The sequence below is a fragment of the Stegodyphus dumicola genome, chromosome 8 (genome assembly GCF_044657685.1).
Source record: "Stegodyphus dumicola isolate Sdum_Otavi_A_Nest chromosome 8, ASM4465768v1".
NCBI lineage: Eukaryota > Metazoa > Arthropoda > Arachnida > Araneae > Eresidae > Stegodyphus > Stegodyphus dumicola.
In genome coordinates this window covers 129400389-129421678 of record NC_140775.1, presented here as the reverse complement: position 1 = coordinate 129421678, position 21290 = coordinate 129400389, and the positions used below count along the sequence as shown (strand labels likewise).

General features: G+C 31.2%; 1 protein-coding gene across 1 annotated transcript in view; it reads right to left on the bottom strand.

Annotated features, from left to right (window-relative positions):
• The window catches only part of PGAP3 (Per1-like protein PGAP3), an 84870-nt gene that overhangs the window by 2543 nt on the left and 61037 nt on the right, over positions 1–21290 (bottom strand). The window contains exons 5-7 of the mRNA XM_085822401.1: positions 15687–15748; positions 2070–2206; positions 1480–1681 (exon numbers count right to left, since the gene is read on the bottom strand). Of these exons, the coding sequence (XP_085678527.1) occupies positions 1480–1681; positions 2070–2206; positions 15687–15748 (401 nt within the window). The remainder of the gene's footprint in view (positions 1–1479; positions 1682–2069; positions 2207–15686; positions 15749–21290) is intronic.

The following is a 21290-nucleotide window of genomic DNA, read 5'->3' as shown; positions in this document are numbered from 1 at the left end:
GCAAAAGTAATTGCTCAACAAATGGACATTAAAAGCTTTGTCGGAGAACCTAATTTGTGTTTCACGTTTCAGGTTTATGACATGAAAGACATGATCCATCAGGACCAAAACAACAGTTGGACAGAAACTTCTTGTACAGAGGCTTGGGAAGGAAAAAAAAAAAAAAAAAGAAAAAGAAAGAAAAACTTTTTTGGAGTATACATCTAAGAAAATTAAACAACAAAATTTGAATAGAGATAAAATAAGTACTACAAGGTGTCCATTATTTTTGACTGCCCTCTCAGCAGAACTTTCATTCAACATGTAAAATTATTTCTTTGTTAAAAAATGGGAATTAAAAGCCTTTATTTTATTTTTGTTCTAGGTTGTGCCACCAGTACAGAGAAGGTCACCTTTCTGATAATTTTCAAAAGAAAACTTTTCTAAACGGGTCATTACTTGTGCAAACAAAAATGGATGGATGGATGAAGAAATGATGTTGTTTTGACAGAGAAAAATTTACTGAAAAAGGAAAACTGCTTTCTTTTCCAACCCTGGGGATGCATCATTCAATGCGATGCCATCTAGTGATTACCATAAAATCTGTAGAAAAAGACTTAGCGCTGTCATATCACTAATACCAGGTGGGCATTCAAAAAATTTTACAGCCACTGGATCTCACCCACCAAAAGAATTTTCAAGCACAAACTACACTTCAGTGCAAAGAGTAAATATGAAGCAGACTTTATACTTTCACAAATTCCAGATGGATAAGAAAAGCTTCATATGAGGAGGCTGTCTTGTAGGTCGATAAAGCATGGTAAATCAGTTTAAGACGATACAATCGTATCAGCTTTCACTGAATCAAACATCATCGAAAAAAATTAAATGAAGACAGTGATGTTGAAATAAGCGATTTAAAACAGAATGATAAAAGTGGTCTTGATATAAATAAATTTAGTTTATTTTAATTACAAAATTCTGTTCAATTATCTACCTCATGTACTTTTTTCCATAATATGATAATTTATGGTGATAAGCAAAGTTTACGAAACTCATAAAAATAATTTCTATCAGAAATCAGAGGTTTTTTTTTTTTTAAATTTATTTACATTTTATAGTTAGGTTGTAAATGTTATAAAATACTATCTACCAATGATGATTATACCAATATGGAAGAGAATTACTGAATAAATGAATATTACATATGATGTTTCAGAATGCTTTGTCGCAGGGTATATAATGGTGCAGCTTATCCAGTGAATTTTCCTTTTAAAAAAAAATTATCATGTATGTGGTGTATACACCAGGGTGACTTTCTATCTGAAATTATGGTAATTTTTCTTTAAAAAATTGATAATGATTTATATTAGATTTTATTTATATGATATTATAATGATTTATATTATATATTAGATTTTAATGATTTATATCAGATGAAAATAAATTATTTTTTCAAAAGTAGAAACAAGAACTGAACATCTTTACTAGACCACTTACCTATACCAAAGTAAAGGCACTGGAATGGTTCCCAAATGCCAAAGAGCATGAGCATCTATTAAGAATTTCCACGGAGGAAAATCGCAAAGCTCCAATAGAAGTAACATATTCACTGCTAAAACTGAAACAGCACATTTCCAAACATACTGCTTGTAGCGGTGCTTATAGCACCACATCATCCATCCACAAGAATTTAACAATCCTACAAATGGGAAATAAGACAGCAAAGAAGCATTTAAAAGTACACACATAGGCATAATGACACATTTTATTGGAATTTAAAATTTTAATTAAATCATTTATTAGCTTTACAGAAAATCAAATATATTCATTGAAAGATGCATAAAAAATTTTACCTAATTAGTTTAAAATCTAAAAAATTATTAATGCATTTTTTAATATTCCAGGGCAACAAACATTTTTAATAAAGGGCTAATTTGATGCAAGTGGTGAGATTAATTTGATTAATTATCAAAATAACATGTTTTTAAACCTTAAAAAATGTTCTTAACATTTGAAAAACAAATTCTTATTCCATGTATTATTTTAAGTATTAAAGAAAACTTTTTTAAAATTTGTATCTTGCTTACCAATCAAAATGTTGGCTTTCATGTTATATCCATAGTCAAACTGAACAAATGTCAGATAATAAATATGGTAGATAAAATATGACAAGAATGGCATAGCAATAGTTACAGAAATCCATGATTTGTCCCTTGAGCATAACCTGTAAAAAATATCAAGCTAAACTGCATAATAACATATAAAATGCATAAGCATTTCTTTATTTTACTTACATTAATTTAATGAATTTCAGCTTAAGTAAATAAGACATAATGTGTTTTTTACATTTGAAAACAATGTAATTTCTCTTAACATAACACAAATGTTCTTAAGATGGATACACACATATATATATACTGCTGGAAAATAAAATCCCAACACCTGTTATGCTGTTAAAAAATGCCCCCTGAAATAATGCTCAAGAATGACAGCCCAACATGTGTTCAATAACCTGCCCGATGTATAAATTTGATGTCAAAGTGTGTGCAGTTATGATGTGAGTGCTCCTGCTGTCGTAGGTCATTCCTCCCCAGACCATAACTCCTTCTGTTGGTCCCATGCATCCATGCTGCAGAAAATTTGATTCCAAGTGTTCACTTAGCTAACTTCTAACCACCCCCACTAGCCCTGTAGAGCTCCATTCACATGCAATGCTTCTTCACACAGCTGCCATTTGCAAGAGGAGAAAAAGTAGACATGAAAGAGTTTCGTCTTTAGGACCCATTCAGAAGACCACCGTCTTCCTTCCCTTTACACCTAAGCCTCTGTGAACAATCACGTAGCTGATCTTTACAATATAGTAACTGGTAGTTTGGCGACATTTTGGAGGCGATAAAGGTTACTACCTGAGACTTTGGTAATAATGTGAGCAGTACTCAGTTCCGATTATGCATTATTTTGTGTGAGGGAAATGAGAGATCATGTGATATGTCATGTCATATTAATGGACGAATTACGGTTCTTTAATCGGAAAAGGGGGGAAATCGGGAAAAAATCTGGAAATTTTGTATTTGCCTTTATTTTGTGTTGTGTGAAACAGTGTTCGTTAATTTTTGGATCCCATGGCCCTAACTAAAGTGAATTCGAAATGGGTATTTAGTGGGATTGAAAGGGGTAATAAGTGTTTCTTTAAGGTTGTGCAAGATAGAAGTAAAGATGTTTTATTAAGTTATTTATTTTACTTGGTACCTTGGTGTGAACTATAAGTATGATTTTAAATATCCTGAAGCAGAAATAAGAAAAGTTTACTGGACACGTAATCAAGATTATGAAGAAGAATAGGTAAGTTAGTATTTTTAATTATTTGGGGATATTATTTTTATGCATTGTTCTAAATGTAAGGTGGAAGTAAAGTAATTTGTGTAAACGTGCATGGAAATAATTTAAATATTTGACACTAAGTATTTGTAACCATTTGTAATGAAGTAAAGGTATGAATTAGTTAGTGACGTTTGTAATATAATAGATAATGTAGAGGTAAAAGTTTTTGGATATTTTATTTATTTTATATGTGGAAATGTTCATATTTGGAAAGGGTATAAACTTTTTCGTGATCAGGTAATTTCATATATGTTCTTTTTACCGGGTTTAAAGATTCAGAAAATTGTCATGTATTTTCGTGAAATTTTTCTAATTTATGAGAAAAAAGCAGTGTACATGGATATAGTGAAGAGTGTGCGCAATGCCATTTTTGTGTAATTCTGGGATGTTTTTTTAAGTAAAAATAAGTCGGCGTGTACATGGTTTATGTATATGTGTTATTTTGAAAAACGCGTAAGGAGTATGGTATTGTGCACTTTTCCCAATTTTGCAGTGAATATTTGTCATGATTAAGCAGTTTTGTTAGAGAAAATTTCTAGCATAAGTGTAATTCGGCTAGTAGATTGTTGGAAGAAGTGTTCAGTACATAAAATGAAAAGAAACATGTCTTTACTTCGTGAAGACAAAATGGCGGCGGGAAAAAAAAATAGAGAGTTGCTGTAGAAGAGTTGGTCGCGAAATTTTCGCCAAAAACGCCAAGTTACCATAATGTAAAGATCAACCAATCACGTCTCCGAATTGGCTGATTTCTAATACTGTTTACACATTTTTAACGTTGTTTACTGTTGTTAATTTTGTAATCTGTACTTTCGCAACTGGTACCTGAACTTTCGTAATGGTTCCTGAAAGATATATGCTTTTTAATTATTATTATTATTGTTTTATAAGCTGTTATCTTGGTGCTTGTCGCTATGGTTAAAAGATGGTCATGGATTTTTAAACTGCTTCCTGATAAGGTATAGAACTCAAACTTTGTACATACACTGCTTGTGGATGTGGTGTCACGCTTTTGATTTTTAGAGGATTAGATTTTTTTTTAAATTTAAAGTTGAAACGATTTTTTGCAAATATTTACAAATAAACTGAGAATCTCAGAATATTATAGTTTGCATCATAAGACATAGTGGAAGAAAAAAATTAAATGAAATTTTTAGCGTAATTTTTTTTACATATTTTGGAAGCATTTTTTAAAATTGTTCATATTAAAATTCAGAAATCAAAATCAGCATTATATTTTCAAATTTTCACAGGACTAGTTTCGATGGTTTCACCGAACCACCATTCTGAGCTGCAAAAGTGCAAATGAACGAGATAGGATATAATGATTAGTTAAGATAAGAACGCCTGGACGGAAAAAAGCTAGTGGCGCCATCTGTTGATGAAACTAGAACTAAAACATAATTTCTTTAAAGGCCGAAGGCAAAGATGGATTGGAATTAGGATCGTTAACTAAAATAGAAAGATTTTTTTTTTAATGTGAAATGCCTCTAGAAAATCCAGTTCTCCAATGGAAGATGATTTTTTAATAATTTTGGCAGCAGAAAAATTGAAAGTGTGATTTTCGGACCAACAATGTTGGGCAACAGAAGACTTCTGTGTTTCCTTTTTTCTAACATATGTCTCATGTTCCTTGATACGAAATTTTAAGGCTCTCTTAGTTTGGCCAATGTAAATTAAACCAAACTGGCAAGGAATCCTATAAATACCCCAGAAATTCATACTGGAATGGGGTCTTTGAGTATGGAACTCAGAATTTTATTGATGGGAGAATAAAAGACCCGAAAGTTAAAATTTCTGCAAAATATGCGTAACTTTATAGCTAATTGATGGAAAGAAGGGAATGACAACAGAATTTTATAATCTCCTAAAACAAGAGTGTGACTTTTAGTGTGTTCAGATGAGAATTTTTTAACTGTTTGATTAACAATGTTGGGTGAAAAACCCCTGTCAATAGCTATTGCTTTAAAATAATTTAGTTCTTCATCAAGGGATAGATTGGAGGAGCGAAAAGCTCTTCAAGACCTTCTCATAGCCCTATTTACATGGCCTCACTCAAACTTAGTACGGTGCCAATAGTGCCTATCTTTGTTGTCTTAAATGCATTCTTGACTCTGAACTTCACTCACAATGCCCAAGTCAGGAGTTAAATAAAGCTTAAGAAGTTTGCATTGAATACTTAAAGCAAACATGATTTGCATGTTGATAGTGGCATCACTAGCACTACACTTACTAGCAAAGCATTTGAATGGATGTTATCTTTTAGATCTATAAACATGTCTCCCAAATTTCATTTACCTATCACAACTTATTCTTGGTGCTAGGATTTCATTTTCCATCAGTTTAAATGTGACAAATAGTTTTCACAACTTTCAGTATTTTTAGATTAAGTGCATAACTGTGCATTTTACAGCCTCTGCATAACAATTACTCTTACATGTCCTTATATGGATTAATTTTAATGTGGTAATTTCAGTTTAAGTAAAGCAGTGTTCAAAGCAATGTATGAAGAACAGTGCCTGTAGAGACATGAGTCTCCATTTATGGTAACAGATAAATCCCAATGAAATCACTATGAAATGCTATGAGATAGAATATCAAAAACATCTCAAGGAGATCCTTCACTTCTGAAAACATACCATAATAAAGATGGTTCCACATTCACATTCCTAGAGAAAAACATTGAGAACCTGATGGTTGGAAAAAATGTAAATAAAAGTGCTATTAATTAAATTAAACTTTATTTATCATTCCAAAAATAAATAAACAAAACCTAAAACTTTTTAAATTGTCTAGAAAATATCAGTCTCCTGAAGTCAGATTCAGTGAAATAGTTCTGCCATTCTTTCACCTTTGGTTAATTTATGACATCCATTTCATTTCTTTAGGTTTATTGATATATATTTATTTGTTTATAGCAGTACAGTAAAATCAGCAATGATGTAAGACAAATTTACGACAAGCTAATCTGGATTTTTTTAACCCCTTCAAGCCGGGTAGCGCAAATGCGCGCTTATCGCAGAGGCCGGCAGTGTCTTACGCGAGCGTCTGTCCAGGGCCGGGGGCTTTTTTGCTACTAAGCCTAAATCCATGAAATTTCCGAAGTATCAACGCATTGTTTAATAATGCTCTATAGAGTATTTAATATATATATTTAGATATATTATATATAGAGATATATTATATATAGAGAGATAGAGATATTTTTATACTATATACTTTAATTGCCTTATTTCTTGTTTAAATGCATATTTTACACATTTTATTTTCATTACTCACCATTTTATGACTTTTATACATCTGAAAACTAAATATATTACTTAAAATTCTCTTTTCGTATGAAAAATTTGAAAACAGGGATCTACACACAGTCCTACATTACATTCCTTGCACTCGTAATAACTCATTTGCCGTTTTGGAGGATTTTTCCAGGAATGTGAACAAACGAAGCAACGTCGTCTCATTTTCTTATCAGTCTCTTCTGAACAAAGTTTTGGAAAATGCCTTTCAGTTAATCTTTCAGAATCAATATCAGAATATCTGAATTTCAGAATCAATATCTGAAATATTTTGCATCGTTTCTGCTATTTCATGTTCTGTTAAACATTTTCGACGCTTCGACATTGCAACGGTAAAAACAGAAAGAATTCACGTCTAACAAGATCTAATTATTTTCTAAAAACTGAAACACAAACCGAAATACCCAACGCTTTAGCGCAAATAAAACTTCTCTACTTAACTAAACAACTACCACGTGCGAATAAAGTGCGATTTAAAGAGACATCATAAATCACGCTATTCGGAAACATTTATTTCCCCTTTTATTTATATAATCAAAAACACGTGTATGTGAGTCATGCTTCTCTCATTTCGAGTAGAAGGTCTAATGTACATGTATCTGAAACCATATACTGCCATCTTGTGGCAGAAATTATAGTTATTACAATGTTCCAGGACACTGGCACAAGTACGTGACAGTCGGTAGTGAATGGGAAAATGCTCCGGCACGCCCGGGAGGTGAGTGTGTTCGTTGCTGGCACGTAGACGTGACAGTCGGCGCAAAGGGGTTAAGATAGATATTTAAATATCTCTACATAATACTTCTGTGAAGTGAGCCAGAAATCATCCAATAACTTTCAAAAACTATTAAAACTGATGTATTATCAAATATTAGCTAAACTATAAAATGTCTCTTGAATACTATATATACAAAATGAATTTCCATATAATAGCACAATTATGTATAAAAAACTTGAAACAAATAAATAAATAAACTGCTATAATGAAAGAGGAATGTATTCTATTATATGGTTTCTTTTCTATTGGAAATGAAAATGTTCTATTCCTAAAAATAAAGTCTTTTTACGTTTTATTGGATTGGGAGGGTTTATAATTTAATCAAAGACTTAATTTTGATTTGATGATGAGTATACACACAAATGTTTTCAGTTCACTACATCATATGCACCTAATATTTTAATTAAACTGTCCTTAAAAGTCTGCACATGTATCAAAATTCACTTTTCCCAACTGACTTTAATATACAAAGACTATAATAATGAATTTTACTATATTTTATGCATGTAAGCAAAAGGTATTATTAAAAAATCACTGAAAATGTGATTTCTAACAAATGCTATTGCAGAAAGCTTTGAATCTGGCTGCATAGCTGTTTTCATGGTTTCCACTATGGGTAAAATGAATATCAAACATTTGTCCCTAGAAAGATCTTCACAAAAACAACCCAGCCTTTGTATGCTTTACCATAACCGATTAAACAGTAATGTCACCAACATTAAATGCTTATCTACATTTTAGAGATTACATTACTATTCTTAAATTTACATGAAATTCATTGAAAAAATGTTTTTCTTAACCGATGAGATTAGAAGAAAATCCAGATACTCACCATTCATTTTTAAAGACTATTAAAAAAAACAGTAAGCATCAGATTTTAAAAATAAATTAAACTATATCTTATCAAGACAGAAGGAAAATAGGAACAAAAAAAGTTTAAAAGAATTACTGAAATTCATTATTTTTATGATGAAAAAATTATGTTTTACTTAATATTTTTGCTTGCTATATGTTTTCCATGTAATTCAACTGCTTTATTGCAATAAATTTGTGCTGACAGACATATCATAGAGTCCTGATTAACAAATGTTTTCCATACCTGAGTTGAACTGGTAAATGTAACATACTATTTTTCTTATACTTCATAAAAGCTTTAGAGGGAATATTGAACTGTATGATTATAAAATCCATAAAAGATTTCACATACTGAAAATATAAATAATTTCAAAATAGTAATTTTGCTCAATGAACTCCAAGAAAATATTATGTTTTCATACTGATGAGATTCAAGAACACCGCAGGACAAAAGAGGGAATTAATTCTTAAAAAAAAAAAAGGAAATGTTAAGAAAATTTAATATCACAAAAATTAGAAAATGCTTTGTTTCAATTATATTTTACATTCTTACTTATGAACTCGAAGGTGTGCACTAGACTTATCACACATATCAAAATGTAACTAACACAATAATCTTTTATTTTAACAATAATTTTACATATTAATTGGATAATAAAGGATGCAGGACTAGTTTTAACATAGGTATATATGCAAGGACAGCATCTGGCTAAGTTAAGTTGTTCTCAGAAGTAACAGAAAATTAAAGATATATATTTCATTTTGAATTATTAAAATGCTTTATTAATGCAGGGACTGACTGCCTGAGACGTTGCAGCAATTTTTGAAAGACTGTTAAGCAAAAATATGCATGTAGATTTTTCTTTCTAAATAATGCAGTATCTATAATCTGGACCTCAAAGCTACAAACTTTCTGTGCATGCGTAAACGCATAATGCATTTACGCATGCACATAATACCTTTATGCATGCGCGTTTAATGTATAATGGACGGTATAAGCTAGGCTAAAATTATCTAATTATCTATTTCAGTTAATGTTGCAGATTGCCTTTTTCCTTAATCTTCTAATTGGATCTGGCTTATTATTTTTTGCAGACTGTTAGAGAATTTTATAAAAGTAAGCTTGAACTTTCGATTATGTCAAAAAGAATTTCCGATTCTGGAGCTGCCAAAGGATCTACAAAGAGAAAGCATGTTTCGATGTCCATCAAACAAAAAGTGGAATTGCTGCAAAAAATGGATAAAGGCATATCCTTTGTTTCTCTAACCATTCTGAAATCTGTTTATCAATTTCACGCTGCTCTGCGGGAGGGGAAATGTCGCGGCGCGCAATGAACTGGAAGTTAATCTGTCAGAACTACTCTCATCTTCAGGGCAGATGTTTTTATTTTATTTGGCTTATAATTCCTTACTAAATGTAGTATTTCATCTCAATGTCCTTCATCTTTGATATGATTTAAATCAAATTCCTCGTAATTAAAAATGTCACGAATACACATCAAATAGTTTTCTGGTTGCAATTTTCTAATTTCGACTATGCACAATGTATGCTTTACGCATACACACGTTTAAAGAAATGTTTAAAAAAGTTAACAAATAAATATTAACCCTTTTTTTGTAAATTTTGATACCCTTTAGATCATAATTTCTCTTTATTTCATAAATTACAGTTTCATATTTTTAATTTTATAATTTCTGCATGCCATCTTACCAGATTTAAATTGATGATCTATAATCCGGAAAAACCTCTAATCCGGAATTGACGAAGTGCTGACGAGTCCGGATTAAAGACTTTGTACTATATTAGATTAACTAATGAAAAGAGATTTAACCGTGATATTGCTTTTGCTTTTTATTTTCAATAAGAAAGGACTTGTATTTCAGTTTTTAATATGCAGTGGTTGCATCTCATCTTTATTTGAGCTTGCCTGAAGAAGTATATATCCCCGTTACTTTAGAAAATCAAGGTTCATTAGATTATTTTGAAGCAGGAGACATGAAAAATGTGCAATGCCCTTGCCGGAACAACTTGAATCTGAATATATATATAGCCATAATGGACTGGCAATGGTTTGTTGCACTGTAATAACTTGGAGATTCTTTACTGCATAGACAAAAGGGTGACACTTGAAGATACACATGGCCTTAGATTCATCGCACATAATTTTTATTTCCTGATAAAAAAAAATCTTTAAATGTAATACCTGATTCACATCATCATGGGTGCAATATGCACCCCACAATTTCGAAAGCTTGACCCATCTTCATACAATGAACAATACAGAGAAGTAAGTGGTGCATGTAAGAAAGATAAAGCAGAAAAGTGCGTATTTGGCAGCAGCGAATACATAGTAAAAAGTTTCTTTTATCTGATTGGAGAAAAAACATCTGCATTGTTACACTTATGCAAGATTGCATGAAGAGAATTAATTTTGAGATGATGCATTATAGATTTATATAAATTGTTTGGTACTCTTCTGTTATTGGGACCAGATATGTATACATATAAGTATGTATGCATGTATTTATGTATATATGTGATATTTTAATGCACAGAAGAACCTGGTACTTTAATTTTTGGCAGTCCACATGGCTGAGTGTAGATTCATACAGATAAAAAGTGGAATTGCTGCTAACAAAACTGAATTCGAAGAATCACCAATCTTTATTTTTACACACATCAAATCATTTCTTGGGCAGAAGAATTACTTTTCGATCATAATTGAATACAATAATTTTTATGTACACAGGTTTTAGAGTATATCATATCATCTTAGACAAGTAAGCATAACAGCAAAGGTTTTGCATGGCAGGAGAAGTTAAGAGAAAGAAGTGACGTAATTGCTTGCGAAGCAGCATTTATACTAGGTAGGTGCAGAGGTATAGCTAAGCTGCAATTGGTTAATTTTAGGTTTTATCTCCCTTTTCAAGCAGTGTTATGTAATTTGGAAAGATCTTGAATTTGGGAGAAAGAATAAACTTAGAGAGAGAACATCAGATTTAGAGTAGTCAATTTTAAGGTTGCCAATTATTTTTTAACACAGCCATCATATTTTGTTATATCTTACATATATGTGTGTGTATACACAAACATACATTCATATATATATGTATACATACACACATACATTTCTGGATCTGGTCCCAATAACAGAAAGGTACCAATTATTCATATATAAATATTCATACATTATTATATTATAAATACTCATATATGATAATGTTATGAATACTGGCATATTTCGTTTTCATTAAGAAAGATACTTCATTATTTTGTTCATAGCAATTGCCACGTAGGCCTGCTTTCGCTAATAAAAGTTTTTCTAATGTGTCATCACTAATATTAGATCTAAATTTCGTCCTCGTTTTCGCAACAACACTGAAAATCCTTTTACACTCTGCATTACTATGGGGAACTGCCAAGATGGCCAACATAATTCTATACAGTTCACTATATTTTAAAATTCAATCAGCAACTTTCAGTTTTCCAATTAAATGCCAATGGGTGCCAATCTTAGCTGATTTTATAACTTCATCCAAGTTTTCTAATTCTAAACTGCAAAATTGTGACTGCAATATATCAGTGGCAACATCAATATCATCATCTTTCATGACTAAATGAAGTAAAACAGGAAATCTGTTCAAAAAGTACCTTATATCAGAAAAAGATGCATTTGCTAGAGCAGAAACACCAGCAACTTTAGCGTGCAAAATCACTTCATCGTTGACTGAAAATTTATGTAGCATGTAATCACATACTCGACAGAACTTCTAACATGAAGATAAAACTTATTTTTGTCTTCTTCTGAAAGTTCTTCCACTACTTTTGTAGTTGCAGCTCCTATTACCAAATCTTCATCTTTCTTCCGATTTTCTATTTCACCATATATCACATCATATATAGAATTACAAGACAAAACACAGACTGGTTTTACAAACTTTGATAAAATGTCTCTAACGAGATCATAAATCACTGATTGCAAAACATGAATTAATGAAATTCTGCTTTGTAGAACTGTGTTAAGAACATCGAATGATCGCAAAATGAATTGTAAAGAAAAAAAGGAAAAAGCTTTGTTAAGGTCCGAAAAAAAAAAAAAAACATAAATATGCGTTCTTCACAACATAAACTTACAGTAATCGCAAAATGTTTTGTGTGTTGAGCAATTTTTTTATTTTGAGAGAAATATGTATCAGCTTTATGCTTATATTTTGCAGTATTATTTTCAGAACTGCCAGATGAATTGCTGAATGGTGCAGAAATTACTTTATTTTTCTCCAACCTATTTTTAACAATGGAAGTAGTAACTACATCTCCATTTACTTATAGGTATTTTATAACTTTCAATAGAGCCTTTTATCTTAACTCTCGAAGCATTTACTTCTTCTTTAAAAAATGCAAGAAGTGGGTTTCGTTGATCAAGGATTCTAGATAAGCATTTCTTTAAAGACAGCCAGCGTGTACATACATTTAAAAATAATTTCTCTTTTCAGTATTATGCAGCTGTTAAAACTGTTTTAATTTTTCCTTCCTTTCAGAACTCCTTTTAAGATAATAATAAATATCACATTTAATGGTAAAGAAGCTGCCCCTTTTCAAGCTGCTAAATTTAAGAGGTGACAAGTGCACCTCATAATCTGCAAATCTGAATTTTCCTTTCTTAACACCAGTCTTCCAGCTTACCATTACTGGTGCATTATTGGCACCAAGTGCTAAACAATTATCCAGAGGGACTGCATTTTCTTTTAAAGTTTTAATAATTAGCTGTGGTATATTAAAGCCTGTAGAATGTCTTTCTAAAGTAGGCACAGAAAGTAAACTGCACTCAATTTCTGAAGACTCTGGATTAAAAAAAAGAAACAAGTGGATACAGTTTTGAATAGGTATTATTGCTTCCATCCGTAGAGAGGCAGAACAGAGCTGTTTTAATGCAATCAATAACTGAAGATTTATTTTTCAAACCCATTTCTTTAACAATTGCACCTGTTTTGGTCCTTGCACTTGAATATTTCTTAGGGATTTCACAAACGGGAAACATTTTTCTAAATAAAGGTGCAGCATGATCCGATGCATTCAGTGGCAGGTTGTGCTACAGTAAAAAGGCAGAGAACAGACATTCTGCATTAATCACTTTTTGGTCCTTTGTTTCCGAAGAAAAATTTAATTTTTCGTTTTTTTCGAAACATGTTGTCGTGTTTTTGTGTATGCACATGTTTGAAAACATCCGCATTTCCACCATGCGAAATCGAAAAATCGCAATGGCAGACGGTACACATCGCAAATTTATTACATTTCCTTGAGGAAATAGTGGAAGGAAAGTCAAATGTGTATGATTTTTGAAACGTACACGAGTATTTCACCTTTCTCGCAGACATAACAAAAGATGATAATTTCTAAAACTAATTCCCGAAGGCACATGTACTCGCACAACTCAGGACAAGATGAACGAATTAACGAAAGAACATCCAAATAACAGCCTTGAGCTGGCTTTGTGCTCATTTGCTATATGCCAGATGACACGCAGTGGAGCTCGATGCCCATTGGAGAACTGGAGAACGATGTTTCTGGATACGTATGCTATCACTCACAAAGCAGAAATTCTCATCTGATTCGCGAGGTTTTGTTTTAGATATAATCTAGAGCAAATTCAATTGCTTTCAGACGTTCAAAATCACTTTTCTTTTCAAATAACGAAGTATTAAGCCAAGTTCCATAAAAATCATGAGAAATTTTAAGAATAAGAATAAGTCGGGAGAAATATACTGTAAATCGGGTTGGCAGGAGAGCGGTCAAAAAATCGGGAGTCTCCCGATTACAGCGGGAGAGTTGGCAACTCTGTTAAAGTAAGGAGGCCCATTTTGGTGTACACACTAATATGTGTCGTGCGAGTGGCAATGAGTACTTGCGTCGTGTCCCGGCATTCCTTGCAAACAAGTGTGCTCAGTTTCAGCTAGTTTTCAGTTTCAGTAGGTAACCTATATGGTCTGTTCTGGGTCTTTAAAATGTTAAAGATTATCGAGTTGCCTGCCCCGCTGTAGGTACAGGCAGTGATACATTTTTTGTCAGCAAGAAACCTGTCTACTACAGGCATTTACTGGCAGATTTGTGTCCATTCAGGTCAGCCATCTGTGATCACAGACGATATGGTGGCTTCAGTTGAAGCAAAAATTCTTGAAAACAGATACTTCATCATAAGCACCCTTTCAAACAAATTTCCTGAAGTGTCTAGTCTAGAACGTGACCTCTTGGTTATCAGAGCCGGCAGCAAGTTTCTATGAAGAGGGTATTCAAAATATAGTTCTAAGGTATGATAATTACAGTCAAAAGTCGTTAATCCAGACTCGTCGGGACTTCGGCGATTCCGGATTATAGATCATCAGTTTAAATCTCGTAAGATGGCATGCAGAAATTCTAAAATTAAAAATATGAAACCTTAATTTATGAAATAAAGAACAATTGTGATCTAAAGGGTATCAAAATTTACACACAAAAAAAGCTTAATATTTATTTGTTTACTTTATTACACATTTCTTTCAATGTAAGTTGTTTAAGTTGCTTCGTTTTATGTGATAATACTTTCTCTTTAATTCTATAAACAGACTTAATTTCTTGTTCACTTACAAAGTTCCACTGTTCAAGTCCCGTAATTGCTGTGCCAAGAATACCGACTAACTTGTCAATCAAAATTTTTTCGTTTTCACTAACCTCTCTGTCACTTTCTTCATTCTTTATCCATTTTTTGCAGCAATTCTACTTTTTGGGTTGATGGACATCGAAACATACTTTCGTTTTGTAGATCCTTTGGGAGCTCCAGCATCGGAAATTCTATTTGACATAATCGAAAGTTCAAGTTTACTTTTATAAAATTGCTCTTACAGTCTGCAAAAAATAATAAGCTGAATCCAATTCGAAGATTAAGGAACAACGCAATCATCAACATCAACTGAAATAGATAATTAGATAATTTTAGCTTATACCATCCGTTATACATTAAACGCGCACGCAAAAACGTATTCTGCGCTTGCGCACATGCAAATGCACAGACGTAAAGGTCTTACGTGCACGCGTAAACGCCTATGCGCATGTGTCAACGCTGCGCATGCGCAGAAAGTTTTTAGCTTTGAGGTCCAGATTATAGATCATTCCGGATTATGGGTGCCGAATTAACGACTTTTGACTGTATTTAAACAAATTTGGCAACTATATTAAAAAATAGAGAAATGTACGTAGAATCTGAAAATAAATTTGGTTTTTGAAAATTTTGTTTTTTTTGGTTTTTATTTTCAAACAACCCTTACTTAAAAAATGCCCCTCGTATATACACAATGTGATAATTTTGTACAGGTGAGAATTATATATATATGGAAAAAATAATAAGTCTTTTATGACTTACCTTACAAAAAGAGAGTAAAATGAATATAGCACCAGAGAAAATGCACAAAAATAATCTAATTTCTATCAAAGAACAAGCATAATATTGAATTAAAATCATGAAGACATATTTATTTAATATAACAAAACATATTTGAAATTTAGACAAAGAATGAAGATAGAATCAGAAAAGACTTCAATACTTTAAAAAATGACTGTTTTCACTGTACAGGTTATAATACTTTAATATACATATATAATAAAGCACAGCTACTAAAAATATTAGAAAAAAAGGAAATGTAATTAACATATTAATTGTATAATGGAACCTTTAAATAAAAAGTATATTAAAGTATGGTAATAACGAAATATGTGTATGGAATAATGAAAAGTATGTAATCAAGTTTTAGAATATTGAAAACAGATGAACAGCTGAATTTTGAAAACATATATATGCATTATCTCATGCTCTGATATTCTCAATGTTTTAATGCTTCGTGTACCCAAAATATATATGAAACCGATATATTTTGGCACTATCGCATTATCAGCCCAACTATCCTTCAAAGTAGCTAGTTATTGGCGATTAAATTTTCGCCAACTAACGCATGAAAAACAATAGCTATTTTTAAAAATTTGGCTTTCAATGAAAATTAAATCAAACAGCAATGAATTAATGAAATTACAAATGCACAAAAAATATAATGAAAGAGTAAAGATTGCAAAAAGCAAAAATGCATGATGAAATACTCAAAATTTCACAAATGAAAGCAAATTAACCTTATTAAAAATGCAACAAACACCCACTTAACTTGTATATATGTACAATCTATTTTCTTAATCTCCAGTCCATGTACATGATGATTTAATTAAATGTGGGAAAAAATAAATCAGACAACTGTAGAATTACTGCCATTGCAAAGCAAACTGGCACCGCTTTCCACGTACATATCAAGCTGATTTAAAAAAATAAAATAAAATCAATAAATAATAAAAAAAGAAAAAGAAAATCTGGAAGGCTTCAGATTTTAAATTACGTCCAAAGAGGCTTTCCCCCCCCCCCTATGTTTTGTGTGTTACCTTTATTCATTAAATATCATGTTCTTCGCACTTAAACCATAAAATTCAGCTGAAGAGCAATATCGCAAAATAATTTTAAACTGAGTATATCTTTAGAATTTCTGATACATACTTTGAAATCCTTGAGTTCGTTAATCAAAAATTCATTTTAGTTTTACAAAATATGAAATTGATAATAAAACAAATTCCAAATTTGGACTTCCAGATGCCCATATTCACAGTAAGATTACATCATTTAAAACTAGATGGCTATAGGTACTGTTGTTTCATCACAATGCGAGAAATATACATACATTTATGCAGATTCTTCATTATTTAATTTCTTCAAATATAATACAAGGCGATAATATTTGATGGCAACAGTGTGAAAAGTGAAATGGAAGTTCAGAGTGATTCAACACAAAATCGCAAAACAAAAACATTCGTCCCTCAGAGACAAAGCCCCTTTGGACTAAAAATGGAGAATTGCATTATTCAGAGAAAACTATTATCACCATCACCTGAGAACAATTCATCAAATACTTCTGAGCTGCAAAATTTCTATAACAATCTAATACTGGAAATAAATAAACACTAACCAAATGCTTCATTTTATTACTTTTAACAAAAATAATGAAAGGCAATCCAGATAATATTTACATTTTAACAGCCAGTGGATACATTTTCTTGAAATGAATTCCCCAAGATAACTTGGATTATATATAAGATACAACTTCATGTGATATGCATTTCTATATTCTACTACTACTATGTAAAACACATTTTTGAAAGAAAAAAAACGCTACACTTTTTTTTCGTTAGCAGGCAAATTCCACTGTTGCATTACAATCCCTTACAAGAAAACACACGGACACTAATCATAATCAGAAACTACAAATACAAACTTTAAATTCTAAAATAACATGTATTTAACCTATCGTATGAGCGGCACCTGGGAGTTTGATGCACCCACACAACGTGCTTTGTATTGGCACTATGGTGTTTTGGAACTTGATCAATTCATTTATGATGTGCGGTAAGATATTATCCGAATAACTTTCATGGAACAGGTTAAGCTTGTGTTCTTAGCCAAATCTTAGTTAGTCTCAGCATAGCACTCACTAAAAAAAAAAAAAAAAAAAAAAAATAGCTTTAAGCTTTAGAAAAATCAAAGCTAAAGCTATATTAGATCTTCATCAATATAGCCAAAATTTTCTCCACAGGTTCACTAAGTGAAAAAGTCCTCGAGTGCAAAGGAATAAGAGGTTGCTAGATAAAATATATTTTCGTAAAATTCTAGGTTGCATACTTTGGCAACATTGTGATTTGCCTTATGATTCTTTTCATGATTAGGCGGATAATGCTATAGTACCCATATTTCTTAGATTGAAAGGAAAAAACTGTACAAGATATAAGAACAGAAGAGAAATAAAATAAATTTTATTATGAAATGAAGAATCTGTAAGGTCATTACATACCCTGAAGACAGACTTGGCCTGACTAGAATTGCCGGTTTGGCTTTAACTTATAACTCGAGAAAAGACGAAACACTTTCATATTTACGTATTTTTATCAATTATTGATCATTGAACGGGAGTTGGTTTGTTCCCCTTGAAAAGTCAACTAATTTCCGATCAATGACAATAATTACATGTTTTAATTTTTACTTTTACAATTGTAATATTATTCTTCGTGATGATTTAACTCCAGTCCCCGTTAAAACATTATTAACATTTTGCTTTCAAATTACTTCAAAACATCTTTCAAAATATAACTTACCAGTATGGATGCACACTTTTAAAATAATTCTACTTTAATTAAACTTAGGAGATAATATAATCAATTAATCAATACTGTTTAGGAAATAAATTATTATTAACTAACTTTGCAGCAATTGCGCAAGTAATAATAACTTGTGTTCGCACTAAATGGATTTAAGTTCATACAACATTTGATATGCTAAATAGCAGCTATTAGCGCTATTTATCTCTTACCTAATGTTCCCACTTTATATATTATCTCCAACCTTTTACGTTTTAAAGTTCTTATACAAAAACTTTACTGTATTGAAGGTTAGCAGCCTCCTTACTTTTATATCTTGCTAGTTTAACTCATATTGAAATCACTAAATGTCATTCCACTAGATGACAAACTTGAAAATTTAACGCCATGCCTGCTACAGGTAAACCCAAAAAACAATTTCTATGAAAAACATTTAGCTGTATTTACATGATTACATGCGGTACTTGACATATTAAATATATAGGACAGACTAAAAACAATCTTAACTTTCGAATCAATAACCATAGAGCTCAAATCAAAAAATTCAACGCACTAAAAAATAACATTAAAATAAGTACACCATCACAACTTAATACAGCAGAATTAGAACACTTTAAACACCATGACTTCAACTCTATTCAATTTCAGATACTAGATATAATACCCAATCACAAAACACGAATTTTTCAGGAATCTCTCTATATACTAAAACAATGTTCACTTTATCCATATGGACTTAACACTTATATACATAGTCATAGAGATACTTCTAAGAAGTCTATTTTCAGCCAATTTAAACTCTACAGCATCAAAACGCAGAGAGGAAAAAGAGGAAGCAAAATAAAAAATAATGCGAGATTTTTATCCACTTTGGATACACTTGCATTGAAAAAACACTTGAAATGTTTTTTTGACTCAGACTGCTTTCCCAAGAAACTTCTCAACTGGTTACACTCCTGTACTAATAAATTCCTTATCAAACTAAAAAAATTCATTCAAGAAAGCTACGATGACATACAAATCATTAAAGACATGATTCTTGATTTTAGTCTTTTCAGACTCTCTAATAGTCTCACTCAACGCAAAATTTATTTTAAAGTCAATTTTCTGCATCCGCAGTTTGACAATATTCATTTCTCAAAAATCATCAGAAATTGTAAAGATTACTTCCCCGCAGTTGACACTATACCAATGATTGCATTTAAATATCAAAGGACCTTAAGCAACTTGCTTACTAACCACCATGAAATAGATGAAACTGCAGAATGACATTGTAAGACACCAATTTACAGCAATTACGTAGATTCTCATCACCAGCACATAATTACTGGCAACCTGAATATCATACAAAACCATCAACTAAAAACACTAATGAGTTATGGAACAAAATTTAGACCAGTCAGAAACATGACTACAAATTACTGTTACAAGACTTTCGAAAACAACATCAACGAATTTATAGTTAAAGCAAGCTATCAACTGAATTTTCCCATAGATACCTTCTTAAAATGGAAAGCTAAAATTCTTCAACGCATATCCACAGAAATCAGTCACCTCAAATTTAAAAGTACACTGAACTGGTCTCAACTTACATCTGATATTAGTAAATTAAAACAGCTTTTTACTATTACAAAAATAGATAAAGCAACTAATAACTTTAGCATTATATGAAAACAATTCTACACTGAGATTATTCATAAAGAACTTCTCAACGCAACTACTTATCAATCAGCCAACCTTACAGAAACATCTATAATAAACAGGATTAAAACTTTTCATAAGAAACTCAATATTACTTTCAATGAAAACTACAACAGATTTACTAATCTTTATGCAATTCCCAAATTCCATAAATCACCATTAAAATTTAGATTTATAGCTAATGGAACTAATAATTACAAGAAAAATATAGACTATTATTTTTCATTTCAACTTAATAAAATCTGTAAATTTATTTTCAATGATTGTAACACTAATCATAACTATTGCTGGATGATTCATAATAACACTCCTGTCATTAATACCATTCATACCATTAACATCCAAAACATTAACTGCTATGATTTTGAAAACTTATATACCTCACTTCCTCTAGAAGAAATCTATACCAGTCTACTTGATCTACCAAAACGTTTCCCTAATATACTCAATATCATGACTCTTGACAAATGGAAAACCTACATAAAATGCACACTTTTTCATAACTACATCAAGTTTCAAAATCAACTTTTTAAACAAGTCAGAGGATTGCCAATGGGCTTACATTCCAGCACCTTGATCTGTAATATCTTTTTATTTGTCAAAGAATTTAACTTCCAAAAAAATCTACAACCACAAGAGTTAAATTACTACAAACACACCTACAGATTTATTGATGACCTTATTACAATTAATAATTTTGGTAAAATTGAAAACTCCGACATTTATCCGAATTGTCTTAAACTTAATAAAACTAATAATTCACAAAATAGCATAGACTTTCTAGATCTTCAAATCATTAACTACAAAAAAATTTTACTTTTTGACAAAACAAGAAACTTCAATTTCAATACTAACAAATTAATAAATTGGAACTCCAACATATCCAAAAAAGTAATTAACAATACTATAATTAATCAAATACAATGAATTAAAACTATATGCACAGATACAATAGATTTACAACGCGAAATTTTGATCCTTATCAAAATTCTCAAAAATAATCTAATTCCCTTTCAATTTATCAACCATTGCCTTAAAAGAGCAGGCGTTAAATACTCACTCTAAATCATTTAACTGATAGGGA